At 42.9% G+C, this 17,476-nt stretch overlaps 1 protein-coding gene across 4 annotated transcripts in view; it reads right to left on the bottom strand.

Moving 5' to 3' along the window:
* Window positions 1-17,476, bottom strand: part of angpt1 (angiopoietin 1) — a 72,268-nt gene that overhangs the window by 42,484 nt on the left and 12,308 nt on the right. The window contains exon 2 of one of the 4 annotated variants that reach the window (XM_035620821.2): window positions 2,629-3,047. The exons of 1 other annotated variant lie outside the window; for it this stretch is intronic. In XM_035620821.2, the coding sequence (XP_035476714.2) occupies window positions 2,629-3,047 (419 nt within the window). Of the gene's footprint in view, window positions 1-1,564; window positions 1,589-2,628; window positions 3,479-17,476 lie in introns of those variants that run through there. 2 more of the 4 variants (XM_035620822.2, XM_035620823.2) reach the window with 2 other exon arrangements.

Raw genomic sequence — 17,476 nt, 5'->3', positions numbered from 1 at the left:
GATGTTTGTGTGTGTGTGTGTGTGTGTGTGCGCGTGTATGTGTCCCATGTAGTGTAATTAGCTGGAATTACCACTGTGTATTCAAGCTTCCCCTGAAATGCTTCCGACAATTTCTTTCTTGCGCTAATCTGTCTACTCTTTGCGTGTGGTTTTTTTTTTTTTCACATTTTCAATCCCTCACATCTGGGGAATTTAATTGAATTCCGTTTATCGCAGATTTTAAAATCCTATGATCTAATATATAATATCTCGATATATCTGTGTCAGGGAAGAAGTACGACAATATCAGTGCTGAAGGCAGACGCTTTAACGTGCTCCCATTTTCACATCTAAGGAGAAGGTTATTCTGGAGGTCTCATTAGTCAAACCTTCAGTCCAACCTACGCTGCCGATGTGTTTTCATAGTATCACTTGTACTATCGCAGATGGATTTGGTCCACTGAGCAAAGATAAAGCCGGTGTTATTTCACCCCTGGCCTGTCTTGACACATGGATCGCTTTCGGGAAGACGCAGAGTCATCAATAAAAAAGTGTAAAGCTGTTTTTTGTTTTTTTTGGTTTTTGTTGATATTTTTGTTCATATCTCAGCCTAAAATTTGCAGGACACTGGGTCCTTAAGCTTGACAAACACCATGTACAGTAAATTCCTCTGCTAAACCGAGATAACGCTGATACACAGCCCAGCGATGGGATGATGTTATACAGATACTGTTCTCTAATCTCAAAATCTCTCTCGTACAGTATTTCATTTGGATTTGGACACTTGTGGAGGGAAATCTTGAATTTTTCGAGGAGGGTGGAGTGAGCCTCCGATGCTTTACCTCCCTGGCTACGAACTCTATCAACATCTCGCTGTAACGCACCTCGACCGACCGAGGCCCGGTTAATTGATGAGGAACGATCATTTCCTCAGAGCTGAGGAGTGAAAAGTTTACTTTCTGAGAGTAAATGAGAAGCAGTCGCGCAGCGGATAAGTCCAGAGAGATTAGGGAGGACATGCTGATTGCTAGTGAATCGACTCGGGGTATTGATGACGTTCAGGTTGACCACCTCCCTCGGTTCCACTGTAATCCATCAAAAACCATCAGGTGTTATCAGTGCGTGCAGTTTCCTTTCACGTTACACCACCTTGGTTTTTGTCGACAAAAAAAAAAGTCAAACCATTGGCTCTAAGCGATTACCTCACAGATCAGACCCTGCTAATCTTGAACACTGTGGAGCCGGTTATATGCCGAATTTGGAAGTTTGTTTATTTGGTTCATGTCCTCATTTTTAGCGAGACTGTCTCGCTGTCCGTGTGTGGAGACACGGAGTCTCAATGTCTTAGGAAAGCACGGCGGCTGCCAAGCCATATCAGCGGCGGTCACAAAATTCACAATTCATTAACACAGTAGAGCCATATTTGAACATGGTAAACACCTTGATGGCTCCATAAATAAACGGATTTCTTTCACTCAACAGTAATTTGAAAATCCGCCGAGATACTTTTTTACTATATCAAGACATCAAACATGTAGTAGATTTTTTTTTCCCTCTTTCATGTTTTTTTTTCAGTTATACTCACACTTCCTCGACTTAGATAAATAAAGGGAGCTTTCTCTTTCCCTGTCTTTTCCTCCTCTCGGTGTCTCTGGGGTTTTTTTTTTTCTCCGACTTCCTGCCATTAAAGAGACAGCCCACTGGAGAACAGGGGGGTGACATAGGGCTACCTCCGCTCTGTGACCGACGCTCTGCGCAACCCAACTGGACATCTGTGGAATTTACTCGAAGGGTAATTTACTCAGGAAAAAAATTAGAGAGAGAGAGTGAGTGGGAGGAAAGAAGAAAACACGTTTTGTTTGTTCGACATGGTGCAGACGGAGACACGAGGAGCGACATGCACATGGAAGCTGCAACAATCAGGCCGCTGCGCGATAGCGGGAAACAAAAAGTTAAATTCAGTGCACAGTTACATAACAGCGTTGCAGAGTTAAAATGAACTGTGATAGTAAGTCTGGCGTCAATATTACCAACCACGCAGGATGAAGCCGTTTTGTTAATTGGAACACCCTGTATCATGTGTTTAGGGGCGTTTACTCTTTCCAAATGTTTAATTTCTTCTCACATTTTTGTGTGCAAACGTCTCCTACCCTGATATTTAATATAAAACTTTCGTCTCTCAGCATCTCAAGCTCAGTTCCCTAAACAAGCACATAAACTCTCCCGCCGACAGACACTTTGACAAACAACGTGTCGACAACGAGAAAAACAGCAAACACTGCTCGGGGGTTCGGGGCTGGGAGCCCTGTCCTGAAAAAACCAAAACAAGTTATCTAGCGGAGCCACAAACAGACGCTCTGCGGAGACCACACACGCCCACGGACAACATAAATATCTCAACAAACTGTGGAACGACAGCATGACCACTTCAAAAGGAAACGGATCCGGCCTCATGCGAGGACTGTTATAGAGATGCAATTCAACAACGCTACTTCAACGTGGACGTAATTAAAACGGCGTTTCCTTTTTTTCCCGCCGGTTGCACCGCTTAGATGATTCTCCTTGTTTGAGCCACGACTTACACCCCGAAAAACATTTATCTATCAAAGGGAAAGTTGCTCCACACAATATGAGAGCCGCAGCCCTTACCTTCTGCAGCCACTGGGTATAGTTCTCCATGATGTGCTCGAGCTGCTGGATCTTCTGGCTGGGAACTTCCGGCTCGGGCGGCGGCGCGTCCCTCTGGAGGGAGTTGGCGTTTTGCTGGGGGCTACCGGCTCCCGTGTCCCTGCAGGCGCCTCCTCCATCCTCCTCGGGTAGGATGAAGGTGTAGGTGCACTGGCCATGCTGGATCTTGTGGAAACGTCTGCTGCTGTAATTGCTGCCACCACTTGATCCGCTGCTGCTGCTGCTGCTGCTGCTGCTGCTGCCGCTGCCGCCACCTGTGCCGCTGGCGCTGCTGCTATCCGTCCCCCTCCTCTGCTCCCCTCCTCCGCTGCTCACAATTACCAGAAGTGCCGCCAGCGACAGCAAGTGGTGGCCTAAGTTGCACCAACGCATCTTTCGCCCTGGGACAGGAAGTTTTGGGGGTTAATTTTTAAACCTTGTATCTTTAGCTGCTTCTTCTCTGTCCTGACGATTGGTCCCTTTGAAGCTGGATCAGAAAACGTAGCCTGGAACATGTGTCATCCATCCTGAATATTGGACCTCCGGTACCGAACGCCGCTGCAGACTCTCACACATGCTACGTCCCCCCCCCCCCCCCCCAAAAAAACCTCCTTTTTTTTAAGATTCTGTCCTTGCACACGTTACTTGCAGACTGACAGCTTTGGTTGTGAAGCCTTGATGTCCCTCCAGTGTAAATCAGAGGCAGATGTGACCGGGCGGTGTGCTTGCATTTATCAGTCTGTGCCTTCAGCGTAGGTGAGCGGGGACGGTGTCGTCAGACCTCCCCTGGTCTCTCTGCCTTCCCTTCCTCCTTCGCCGTCTGACTTCACGACTGGTGGGGAGAGTGAGAGAGAGAGAGAGAGAGAGAGAGAGGGAGAGACGCTCACCCTGAAGAACAGCTCCAAGCTTCCAGCACACTGCGCCTGCCCCTTGCAGAGCCTGCAGAGGAATGTGAGTATGTGCAACTAGTGTGTGTGTGTGTGTGTGTGTGTGTGTGTGTGTGTGTGTGTGTGTGTGTGTGTGTGTGTGCGTGTGTGTCCTGGCAGAAAGGGGACCCCAGCACAGAGGATGTGCTTAGACTATGAGGATCAGTTTACAGACTCTCCGAGTGCAGCCTCGTGTGGTCGACCTGCCTCCTTTGCCTGCGTGTTGACACAGGGAACTTGTCTAAACGTGTGTGCATTTAATTTATCTGCCCCTCAGATATATATACGTCTCCACTCCCTCCGTCACTGTACAATGACAGGTGCTTTATTACACGAGGTCACGCGGGAGGTGTACATTTCAAGGTGATTTTTTAAATTTTTATTCTTTTGTCTCTCCCCCATCATCATCGAGCCAAGTGAGATGTATATAGATTTCATCTTTTTTTCCATTGTCTTATAGGTGGAAGTGGACGCCATATTTCTTCCAACAACCTGTAAAGTTTCAACCCATATAATATTTTCATTACATCAACATCAATATTTGATATTTTTTAAGGCTGGCATTTATTATTCAATAGCCATAAAAATGAATTTAAGTTTACTCTATGTATAGTAGACGATGGAATAGAGGCGTCAACGTCGTCCATTCTTAGGCCAGATTAAAAATGTTTGATTTGCAAGAACATTCAGTTGCCTCCCTTTTGATTTCTAAAGCTGCGTCATTACTGTACATACAAAGTCAATGTAATGACCCAAATACGCGGAAATGTTATTCCAGAATGAGGTGAAATGTGCATCATTAGCTTCATCAACTCAATTGAAAGATCTGAACTTGCAGGATATGATTAGTAGAGCGTTGAGAATCTGACATCCATGCCCGAAGCTCTGACGTATCAGAAATGGAGGACAAAATTACAGTTTCATAATGCGAGTAAAACACAAATCTGTGGCCAAACTCACAAAAAAATGGGTTTGTCTGAACGCACCATAAAAGTGAAGCTGCTGAAAACACGCGTCCCTTTGCCAATAATTCATAAACGGGTCATTTTAAACAGGACCCTAGTTTCAACAGGTGTCCCCTGGTTTAGGACTGTAAATTTAACAAAATTATGCACGTCTTATTATGAGGCTTTGGGCCCGGGACTGAATGGCAGTTATTTTCCATCACTTTAGCACTGTAACCAATTTGAGTGCGAGATTCTGCAAAGACTGCAAAAACCTCTTGAGCCTGCAAGATTTATTTTCTGCCTTGCCTCGACCCTCCGCCCCCACCCTCCGCCCTCCACATCCACATTACATGCACTGCCCCGATCTCCAAACATTTTATGTGCCGTACATCTCCATCACACGCACCCTCCATTGTTATGTTTTCAAGAAAACAAAACCGAACTCCAAGAGTGAGCATTGGAAGATGGAATGTCTCTTCATCATCAGGCCAAAAGAAGAAGAGGCACAATGAGGAGACGCAGTGCGGAAAGGCCGTTGGGTCAAAGGTCAAGTCCTTGTCACAGACAGTCTATTAAAAATCTCTGATTCTTGGAAGCACAGCTGTCTCTGGCCGGACTACAACATTCCTCCTGGGTCCAAAAAATCCAAATCTGTGCAACAGTGCACATGTTCGAGCGTGCGTGTAGATTATGTACAATATGTGCAAGTGATTACTATCTCCGTCTGCCTGCTCACGCTTACATATTTTACTGTATGATCCCACATGTGTTTGATAAAGAGTATGTGTATATTCAGGGATAGCAGGGGGGAGGGGGGGGCTACAATAGTTGGGCCCTCTGTGTGGGAGAGTGCGTGAAGGCGACCCGAGATAACAAACTCCTTGAATAACCTAGACTGGCCCAAGACACAAAGTATTTGCGAATATCTCTGAGAGAGCTTGTCGTTGGTTGACGTACTGCGCCGGTGTCCTAAAATCTGGGCGCTGTGCCGTTACTGTGTCCAAGGGAAACGAAGTGGGAGGTAATTGTCACCTCGGTGGGTAACCGAGAGAGTTTGCAAAATTAAGACTACACGTAGTGAAGAAGCTGTGAATAGTCGATCAATCAAAATAGTGCACCACACTGTCACTGTTTGTTTTACTTAATTGTGTTCATATGCTTTTCTATAAAATGTCTTTAAAACCCTATTTTGCATCATGAAAATCAACATATGTACATACATACATATATCGCTTTATTACAGTCAGCACTGGCTTGTCTTGCGTGAACACGCTGCAGGACTTGTGAGGACAAGCTCTAATCTCTGATCTGAAGTGATTTTCAAAGCAAAGAGTATAACCATGCACTTTTGGGGGACGGCTCTGTGCTGCCTGTCACACATGCATCCAACACACACCCTGTTTCAGCAAAATGCAATAATCATTTTGCCGGTGACAGTCAGGCTCAGCGCGGGTCACGTCAGTTGAACGAGGCCCGGAGGCAGCTGGCCTTCATGGGAATCTGGCTTGTGTTTTTTGCTTGTGAAAAGTTTGGGAGGACATTTTGTGTGAGTAGACATCAATCAGACTGACACGGGTCTTCCGCATGTAGTGTCAAATTTAATGTATAATGTGGGAACATAGGAGATCGGTTGTTACAGCTTATTCGGTCCTTCCTGGTGCGAGCAGCGCATTTGAGACATGGATCACTCGCGTTTTAAAAAATCCTGTTTGATTCCCTCTGACTTTTACAGTTTCAGGTTTACTTTACAGATTTATGACTAAAATGTGCCCAATTATGAGCAACGCTCTTAAAAACAGTTTATTAATTATATATCTCTCTCATTGCTTTTTTGTAAGTTTTTGATTATTCATCATTAACTGTGTGACATCCTTAAAAAACGTACCACCAATAGATTTGGCTCTTTGGTTTCCTGGCAAAGGATGAAGGATCAAACACACTGTGGGTAATAAATGTAGTTGTCACCGGCTGTAAAAAGGCAAAGCCGTTCCGTTTGACTCCGAAGACGAACCTCAGCAACTCATTCAGACGTCGCTTGAATGGCTCTGGCGCTCTCAGTGTTTACCCGGTTTCTTTCAACTGGGAAAATTTGAATTTGATCAAATGGGTTGCGCAATGATGGCACTGTTTCTTTTCGCCCCTTGAGCCTCACCGTTTGTCATGGTGATGGTGATTAAAGTGCACAGACACACACTCTCGGACAACAGTGTCATGGCAATGCTGAACCAGTGCCAGCATCTATACCACCGTGTCATCAGCGAAGAGATCTATTTCCAAGTGCTAATTTCCTCCTGAGTTCAGTCTGTTGGGACCTTGAGTGGACGTTAATCTCATCCACAATAGCCTCTTAGCATTTAGCTAGCAGGTGAATTGGTGACTTAATTGTCAACGCACAAAGGTTCAGAGGTGACAGTTGAGGTGTTATACAGTTGTGTGTGCCTTGAGTGGATTTGGGCTTTTGGAAGGACTGTCGTGGATGCGTTGAAGTGCATGAGTAGGAAGCTAAGACTCACTCTTGTGGCATATACTCTCTGAAGCCACTTTGCATTAAGCCTTTAGAGTAATAAGCTCAAGGCTCAACCTCCTACAGTTTTCCTTAAAGAGACAAACATGAAAGGATTAAGAGGTATAGGCACTCAGAGGCCCAGCAAGAACACCAAATTTTGTTTTGCTGCACTTCCTGGAATTTGGAATTAAAAGTTAAATCCCTAATTCCTCAAAACTTATCCCCATTGAAGAAAATAAATATTTCTCACTGGTTCAGTGTTTTTAGTCATGCTTCTAGCTTGAGTCTGAAGGGATGGCAGTGGGCTGTCATTTAGTTGGTCTACCAAAATATCTCAACAACTATTGGATGGATTATCATAAAATGTTGTGCAGATATATTAATGGTACTCATAGGTTGGAAGTTGGACAGGCACAGAGTATGGTAGAGTCACAAGGAGAATGACATTATTGGCTTTTAACAAAATAACGTGACAGACGATGAAAACATATACAGACGATACTTAGAGGTATCATGTGTTTCATTGCCATCAGCACTGGCTCAGACTAATTTGTGCCGCAGAAGCAGATGATGTGATGGATTTCCTAAACAAACCCATTGTGACATTGTGCCTGCCTGGAGCAATGATGTCATGGGGGGGGACCACTGGAAGAGTGACACCGCAGAGCCATTAGCAAAAACTGGCTGTCAATCCTTGCCCCCCCACCCCCTCGCCAAAGGCATGGCGCCTATCTGCTGTCAAAGCAGCCATGCCCCATTCCTGTCCCAACTCAATCCCTGCCACCCTTGACTCGTGAGCCAAAGTTCAGACCGTGGTGAACGGAGACGTGACTCGGTTTCTGTCTTTCATTATGACTTTGATTCTTTTATTTCAGTTCTGAGATGGAGAGTCGATTTTCTCTCACTTATTTCTTTTTCTAAAACTGGAAGGGACAAAGAGACGTATTGGAAAAAGGGGGGCAACCAAACTCCTGTTGGTGCAACAGCTGAGCGTATGGCACAATGGAAGTGCCACAAACCAAATGATGAAACATCAGAAAACAATATGAGAGAGGAAAATAAATAAATAAAAGATAAATGAGTACTTTGGGTCAATTTACAAAAAGCATTTGCGGTGTAGACCCCAGGTTTGTTTTGCCTCTGTGTTTCACCAATATATCATTACAGCGAAATCCATTTTTTCCAGCTGAAACAGTATATTTTTAAAAAACTTTTTGTATATCACTGTGTATCGCATGTGAGTGGTCCCATTGTGTATTTCAGTTTAGTTCGTGAGCAATAATTTCTGAGATCGAATTTGTCAAAATCAATCTTAAATGAGTTGTGTTCTCGAAGTTGGAGTCGCTAGGTTGACCGACCCCATGTGAAAACAAACAGACAAACAAAGCATGACCTTTTCTGTTGCACCGCTTGGTTGTTGCAAAGGTCAGAAGAGGTTTTTGGCCAGACGCTGGGCATCTGCAGTGGTACTCCAGGCATGACACTCAGTGTTCTTCCAATAATCGAGAGAGCTGAGTAAACTGAACAGTGTAAGTCAGCAGGGCATAAAAACACAGAGACCAAAAATAACACACAGTCAAATAGAAATACACACAAATACTAACAGACAATGCATATTGTATATAGATGATAGCAGACATTTGGTACTTTAGTTCTCATCAAGGCACCAGGAGTTTTTCTTATTGATCAGTGCCTGGGACTGACAGAAAAAAAGAATGAAAGACAGATTCATGCCACTTATTAGAAAGTGTCTAGTTTGCTTTTGCCGTATCCAAAGAACCGCATCTTCCACATTGGTTGCTGCTGAGTCAGTGGTAGCTTGAATATAGTGTGTCGTGTTATGGTCGATGAAAACGAGTTGGACCAAGTCTCCCACTGTTGGTGCTGAATTTTTTAAGTTTGCATTCTGATCCAAATCCGCTGAACCAGACACTAACTGTCATTTTCAATAAGATGATTTTAAACATATCCGTTTCATGACTGCTGTAACTGGAATCACAACCATCTAAAATCACATTCTGGATGATAACAAATTGTAAGAAACATAAAAATGAGAGCAGATGATAAAGAGAGCAGTCTTTAACGCAGAGCTGTATTCTTATGTGCTCCACCTCATTCAAAATATATTTTTTTCTACTTTTCAAAAAAGTTTGATTATAAATTGCCGTGACAAACTGTTTTTGGGACACGATCAGTATTTTTCTTCTTCGGATTTTTGGGGTTTGCCTGGAAATGTGACTCTAATCAAGTCTATGTGTCGTCCTGTGTCCTCAAAGTCTGTTTCCAACATTAGTAACTACAGGACCCTCACCCGTCACATGCTTTTAGCTAATATTCTCTATGCATATGCTCCATCCTGTTCTGCCACATCAGATAAAGTGAAGTTAAACACTCAAGACAACTGGTGACGCAGGCTGATACCTGGTACAAGATAATGACTTCCGATATGTTTCCTTCAGAATATGAGGAAAAAAAATCAGATACTAGTCATAAACAGAAACATGCTTCTCTGTCAAAGCCCGTCGCTGTTGCATGGCACTCGCTTTTGTGTTTGTCGCCGCTCCACAAAACACTGTGGAAACAATGGAACCTGATCTGCTGCAGGCATGAGGCAGAAATGCAGCTTTAATTAGCGATAACTAATTTAGCCTGGCTACTTGGACCACTGTTCGACATCAATCATGATGACGCTTATGGAGACGCCTTTTGCTGGCTTCAGAGAGGCTGTTTTGTCCAGTGTCGTACATCAGAGGCTACACAATGAGCCGAGCTGTATCTCCTTACGTACGCTGCTAATTTCCCTGCTGGCAAGCCTTGTTTGCTCTCTTCATCTTAATGCGCAGCCAGCTTGCTGCCATTTGTCATGTTTTACTTTGTTTCTCGCGGTAATGGGGCCAGCCCGTCCCCCGTTACATGGGAAAAGAGCATGACATCAGGACATGGCTATTTTTCTCGACTTAACCTGCCTGTGGCATCAACAACACATATTGAGTCATAGTGTAGTTGTGTGTGTTACACTCGAGTGAGGTCATGCATGTGAGAGTGATACCGCCTTTGGTTCATTCAGTTACATGTCGCCTATCAAGTCCAGTGACTCGCACGTACAAGCAGTATAGTGGTGCTGAAAATGGACGTCACACATGCACTTCCTGTGTTACATAGTCCTCTATGTCTTTGTCTCTCTGCCTTTCTTTTTGGGATGATGTATGGCAGTCTATCGGGGCAGAGACGAATGGGGAATGGGGCTGCTTAAATCTCCAGAGCCCACTCCCCTCAACGTGACTCCTAATGTACAGTATGAAGGATGGAGGGTAGGGGATCTGATAAGAGGTCTTGTGAACAAGGCTTGTTCTGTGCGCTTCCCTATCCACCCCACCTACTCACAGCACCCTTTGTGGATATTATGAGGTATGATACAGCCGACAGCAGAAAAAGCAAGGTTTCTGACGATTCTGTCACAATGGTAATCCTTTAATGGACCAAAGGTTAGTTTGCAAAGAGCCGAAGAATGTTTCGCAAAGTCTCTCCCGTGTCAAGGAGGTGTATAAAATAAAAACTCCTGAGAGAAGATGGATCGTTATGATACTATTCTTGATGCAACATCCATCTTCACACTTGTGTTATCTGCAAGTGATGACATGATGAAAACTTTATGCAGCTTGCTTGCAGCAAACACAGTCAAGAATACCCGGTGTGATTTATTAAATTCCAGAAAACTGGGTAAAGGTTCCCTTGAACTGGGATTTAATGCTGCTGCAGGTCTGTGAAATCAATCAACAACTGTTTAAATAATATCATAGAAAACAAAACATGCATGCTGTGAAATTTATGTTAGCTAGCATGCTACAGTAAGCCACAAAGGCAAAGAATGTCTTCAACAGTGGATATTGAAGTAATGAAGGCAGTCAGCCTTAAAATGCTCAAATATTTTCTTCGATAAGAATAAAATATGTTTACAATTGTGAGAAAAGTCATTAAAAAATTCAAAAATTATATATATATATATATATATATATATATAAGGGGAAATGAACTACACATGGCCACCAAGACCCATGGGACCAATAATATAAAATTTTATCTGTTTCATGTTCTCAGACACAAACAGCATCTGTTTACCATCTCTCCTCATCTGTTTTGATGTTCGCTCCTTTAACATGTGCAGTGCCCCAGGGCTCAATACTGGGACCAATCATATTTTCTTTACATATGGTTCCCCTCGGTTACATTTTACATAGGCACGGCATTGCATTTCGTTATTATGCAGATGACACGGATATATTCTCCAGAGAAGCTCATATCTCATATGTTTTATTCTCTGTACATGTTATATTTTGGTTAAGAGCTATTTTACTTACACAATACTCTCACTTTTCTCTGTTAGTGTCAGTTTATAAAACTGCTGTACAATTAAATTGTGAGAAAGGTTTTGTCTGTAGGATCAGGTCAGCGTTTGAAGGGCATGGGTGGCTTGTAGAGAGCAGAATAGTTGGTCTGGAAAAAAAAGCATCTCTTTCAACTGATCTCGCTCACTTTCCCCTACCACCACTCCTCTCTCCTTCTCTTTCACACACACACAAATCGTCTGTTTTCAATTTCAACCTCTTCATTTGAATCACCTGATGACAACACAGAGTGACTCCCATATTTTCCATCTGCGCAGCCCCTGACATCAATCAGCGGCTTGATGATGGCAGATGGTGACACCACTCGGGGGTTGGGTTGCCAGTCTAGTTTGTTGTCCAGTTGGTTCATCAGTTAACTTGATCGATTATACAGCAGCTGTAGTCAAGTTTCTAGCTTTAAAATTAACTTTAGGCTTTGCTGCCAACAAATATATAGATGTTTTGTTAACTTATACTTTTGTGAAATGTAGCCTGCAAGTTTTTTTTTACGTTTTCTTAGCTCATGTTGAAAATCTACCGTAATTCTTGTGCCCCTTAAGACAACAAAAAGAAAGGTTTTTGAAAATAATTTTTCATCAAAGGTAAAGCAAATCTGACAACAATTAGCAAATCTGACATCAATTAGCCAGGTAAACTGCTGCAGAATGTGCTGTCATCAGTTCTGGCTCGTTGCTGTATAGTTAAACATTACACTAGGTTTGATGAAGGCAATGCAATATGAAAATATTTTCATATGAAATATATATATTTCACATATTTTCTTTTGTGGGAGTCTCATTGTTTTTCTGTGTTTGGTTCACACAATGAAGAGATGTCATCACACAAAAGGAGACTGGAGCAGAAACTGGGTTAAAAGCAGTTGTCGGTTGGAAGATTGCTGGTTTCAGCCTTTTCCCTCATTTTCACATCGAGTCATACATTCCTCCAGTTGCTTCAAGGAATGACCACTACATGTAGCACAAAGAATTTCTCTTTGTGCTACATTTGTTTTTGACTCCAGACTGTTGTGACACAAGTTCACTGCAGCTGAGTTGAAGGAAGAAATAGCTAAGTGATTCATATCCTTCTTGCATATTTCAACAGAACCTGGGGTTCGTATACTTGACATTGATTCATTTGCAGATGGCTGTGCTAATTAATTTCATTGCAACTGTACTTTAGCATCGCCAACTTCAGGCGATTGACACTTGTCGATGTAGTACTCGACAGTTGGAATGCTCCAAATGAACGTCCTAGTGGTTGACACATTATACAATGAAAAGTGAAGGCTGCAAGCAATCCTGCAAAAAAATGCAATTAAATATTTCTTCTCTTCCACCCTGCATGTGGTACCACTTTTCACTTTTGCTTCTCTTCCGCTACTTTTGTTTATTGCTGCCTCAACTTGGTCCAAACTATGAAAAAAAAAGTGTTTTCACCATGGTCCAGTTTGATATGGACCGAGACCACCTCTTTTCCACAAAATGTCAGTTTATTGGAATGGTCTGTATTCAAAGGCAACTTTCACACCTGGTATTTTGTTTCGGACTAAGCTAAAAAAAGTCTGGACCAAACATAGCAGGTGTGAAAGCGTACTAAGATACACGAGTCGGGATCCACATGCTGATCTGCCGCAAAAAGGACTGAGATTGAGATTCAACAACAAAACATTAGACCGAGAAGATTGTGGGATATGAGGTGCTTTTATCACTTGGGGTGGTTTTATTAGTTTTTGCACAAATATCATGTGGTGACCACCCATTCAAGATGAGATAGTGCTGCAAAGTGATTTTCGGGCTGATGGGTGCCAAACCTGCTACTGTGCCAAAATGTGATTTATAGCACTCTGAAAGGATATGTTTGAAGCTTGTAAGATTGTATTTTCATGACAACCATATGGGAAACAGATATGACCACATCCCTTTGCACACTCACAAAGTTAAAGGTCACATGAGCCAAAGCAATTCATTTTTTTTGTCTCTTGCCAAAAAGTTGATCTTGTGCAGTACTTTGAGATTTAGCAAGTGCGTGGGATCGTGTGCAGCCTCAAAGTGATGTGACGGAATAAATGGCACACATCACTATTGTTGATAGCACTTCTCCCTTTGCCTGACAAGACCCACTGATAACTGACATTTATAGATATTAAACTTTAAAGACAGGGAGTGGAGGGGGAAAAAGATGAGAAAGGAAAACATTTAACGCAAATGTAAAAATGAGAATTTGCACTTAGGAAAGCGGAGATGCTTTTCTAACTTATGGAATATAGAAAGGACCTGTGAGGCATCATTGCGTCAGTGTCTGACGACGCTTGCCTCGACCATTAGAAACACAATGAGGTCAGGGGAGTGAGTGGCAGAGCGTACCGTGGACCACAAACACCTCACAGAACGCATGGGCTATTAGCTGCCTTATTAAAACTCAAACAGCAAAAGAGCGTGTCTCACTTGTCTCGCAGCAAACTGGCAGTTATTCACCTGGTGATTTGGGCAGGGAATGTTTCAGGGATCTGTCAGAAACACTGACTGTGCTACAAACCAGATCCTCATGCCCCCCCCCCACAACTCCCCCTCCGCACGTTACGTGGAGAACCACTTAAGCTGCTTCTTGGCGGCGAATTCCTCGGCTGCTCATCAAAAAACAAACGTCTCATTTAACTGTCATGATTGATGAATCGATTCCCCCGTAAACCAGAGCAATTTCTGCTCACGTGAGTGATAATTTGACCTTATCAATTTCGTGTCAGGAAATTAGTTGGAAGGCGGAGGACGTGGTATAAAGTTGGCCCATGCCATGTGTGTGTTTACCAGAGGTCTGTCACATCAAATAAAGCCAGAAGTGCACCAATGGTTTACATCATGTCACTTTGTTGTATGGGTCAGAGGGCCAACACTAAACACAATCAATGACTGGCCCTCTTGCCTCGCCTCCAGGACACACCGGTGAGGGTCCTTAGCACCCTTTTGAGTGTGTGTCTATGAACTTGTCACGCACTAAAGCCGCTATTACCAAGTACAAATAAATGGAAACTAATTTAGCAAATGGGGAGCGAAAGCACCACCACATGGTACATGACCCCCGTGACACCGGGGTTTGACCAACCTCGCTGATCTCGCCGGCTCTGTTTGTTGCTCCTAGTGGTGTAACAGTTGACAGAACGGGCGCCTGGAGGCGCACAGTGCTTCCCACTTTTCACAGATGGGCAGGCAGCTGTGGCGCATGCTCCCCCCCCCCTGATATCCCTACCACGCTCCGGCGAGCGTCACCCCGTGCTCTGCACTGAGAAAAGCAAAAGTTAGAAAAACAGCTGACAGTACAAAAGCCTCTGGGGTCCGACACACTAGTGGCAAACTCCTTCTTCACTGCTTAAAGATTTTCTGAAGTTTGGTTTCAGAAATGCAACATTTATGCACTATTAACATCCCTTTTAAACTGCATCATTCTCTAAAAATGTTGCATAAAATACCACTGACGTGCTAAAGGAATTCTGGAGAAACAGTAGACATTTTGGGAAATACCAATACTTATTGATTTTCTTGCTGAAAGTTAGATCAGAAGAAGTGAAGTAAATCTGAAGATACATCCAGCAGCTTAGCTTAGCAGGACAAAGAGAATGGAAAAAAGGTGGCAACAGCTAGACTGGTTCCATCCAATGGGAACAAAATTACCAGAACCTCTAAAGTGTACCAATCAACATGATATAAAAACCAATATGCAATGACGCCACGTTGTGGTTTCACAGTGGACCTTTTTCTTGGCTATATACATAGGAAAACCCTTGGCAAGAGGATTTAAAGTATATATATATATATATATATATATATATATATGCTTTTACATACGAAGAGTAGGAACAGTTGAATACACATGGAAATATTTACAGTGACCATAGGTATGTTCTTAAATGTTTAAAAGTCTGTAAAGTTTTAGTAAGTGAAACTCACTGTGATTTGTCCATTTGTTTGTCAGAGTTTTTGACAGCAGGATTATACAAAAACAACAGAAAGGATTTTCTCGAATCTTGTTGGAAGGATGGACATAAAATGTTGCCACCGATCAGAGAAAAGGGGCGGATCCAGGATTTCTTTTTGAATGACTTTCTTTAACATTTTGAGACGATGAAAGAAATCTAGCCTATGCAGGAGGCCTGGTATACGAGTGTGTGCGATTTGGTGTAGTTTGACCTTGATGGGTGTATCCTGACTTCAGATTGTTCTCATCTAGACAATGATTTCAGGCTGGTTTGTTGCTGCAGGGAGATTAAGACCACACGTGATTTACTAAGAAGAACTCAAAATGTGTTTATGAAGATGTTTTGTTTGAAGCTTTTCATCCAACCCGGGTTGTTGGGTTTAGATGGTTTGCTGCCGTCAAAATAAATTCCACAGTTGTCTTTTTTTATGATGTAGAGTTGCCTCACAGACACAGTCATATTTAAATAATGCTCACGTAAAATAATTTCCTCCCATCTGGCATGTCAAAAGTCAATGCTTCAAATGGATTTAAAAACTGAGCCGGAGATAAGCTTTTGGATTGTTCTCAACAAATTTTCAATAATTATACCTTTCCATACTTTGCTTTTTTAAAGCACCAAAATGTATCTTTAACTATGATGGCGAATATGAAACATGGATAAATGTTTTTGACGCAGGTTATTTGGCCACACTACATTTGTCATAACTCTTCTTAATGATGCCATATTCCGTGATTTCTCTACCGTCTATCTGAGAACATGGCATACACATGCCTCCACCCGGTCCCTGTGAACAAATAATTAACAACGAATGTGTGTATGGGGGGGGGGCAGAACATTTTATATCATCCGTGGCTTGTCTATCACACAACAGCACACAGGACACTGGACACCAGCCAGCCTTTCAACACTACATCCCACCCCTGCTGTTTTGAACATGCTAACGCTGTCCCTTTCTTCCTCCCCACTGCTTCCCCTTGCCATGGCGAGCGAGACATTTTATACTAAACACCTTCATATGCCATGTCCCGGTTGCCAGAAAAGCTCTCCACGTATGGATTGGCCTTAAATGATGGCTTCTCTAAAGCTTGTTAAAAAGTTGGCCTGTCAATGCCACTTTTCAGGCCAGACCAGCACCATTCCCGGCTGGATGTCCCTACAGAAGAGAGGGGGGGAAAGGATGGGTGAATTTTCCCCAAGTTACCAATGACGACTACAGTACATTCCTTTGCAGACGCTAGGAAAGGATAAGAGGATGACAACCCAGCTCTTTGGCAACGCCACACCGGGAACTTCTCATAAGACCATAAATCAGCCGTCCTTTCTACCTTTGATACAGAATGGGCTTTTGATTTCAGTAATACAATGTCCATCCGGGGATTTCAACATGAAATAATTTAATTGCAGGGAAAGCTGTCGGCAGTCTTCTAAAATGCCATTTTAACGAGTGCCCCATTGTCTTGACAGTGTGTATACCTTTGTGGGATTTCAAACCAGCCCAGAGGGAAGACTGGGCAGATATATGGTTACAGTAGACCTCTTGACCTCCGAGGAATTACGTGGTCAACTTTGTGATTTACATGGAAAGTAAAACAGACAAAAGCCTGACACATCTTTACTCTTTTCATTTTTGCCTTTGCAAGCTCAGAATACAGCTTTTCACTCAGAAACTTAAGTCAGTTTGTGGGAAACTGGCTTGCTTCAGTTGGTATTGTGCAAGTCGAAAAAAAAACAACCTCTACAATGACTAAAGGCTTAATATTTATTTCACAGAAAGAGGTGAAAAGCTAGGGATTGTGTAAAGCTATGTTAGATCACGCTTGGAATTTGTGTTTCTGACTTACAGCATGCATTCTGTTTAGAGTTTTATTTTGCAAATTCAGGGCTGCTTATTTTCACTATTTATTTTATCATTCAAGCAATAACCAACAATGACAGTTCACCTTTGCCTATGACTGCTACTTGGGTCCAGCTTTCAACCCTGAACGCTCAAATTTTATTCTTTCTGTTCAGTGTCATTTCACGAGAGAAAATAAATCTGTCACGTTTTTGTGGTTCTGCCCATTATTCCTCGTTGAGTTTTATAGCATTTC

Source organism: Scophthalmus maximus, chromosome 22 (genome assembly GCF_022379125.1).
Source record: "Scophthalmus maximus strain ysfricsl-2021 chromosome 22, ASM2237912v1, whole genome shotgun sequence".
In the NCBI taxonomy this organism is placed as follows: Eukaryota; Metazoa; Chordata; class Actinopteri; order Pleuronectiformes; family Scophthalmidae; genus Scophthalmus; species Scophthalmus maximus.
Note: the sequence above shows the minus strand (reverse complement) of the source record. Positions and strands in the feature narration are given on the sequence as shown.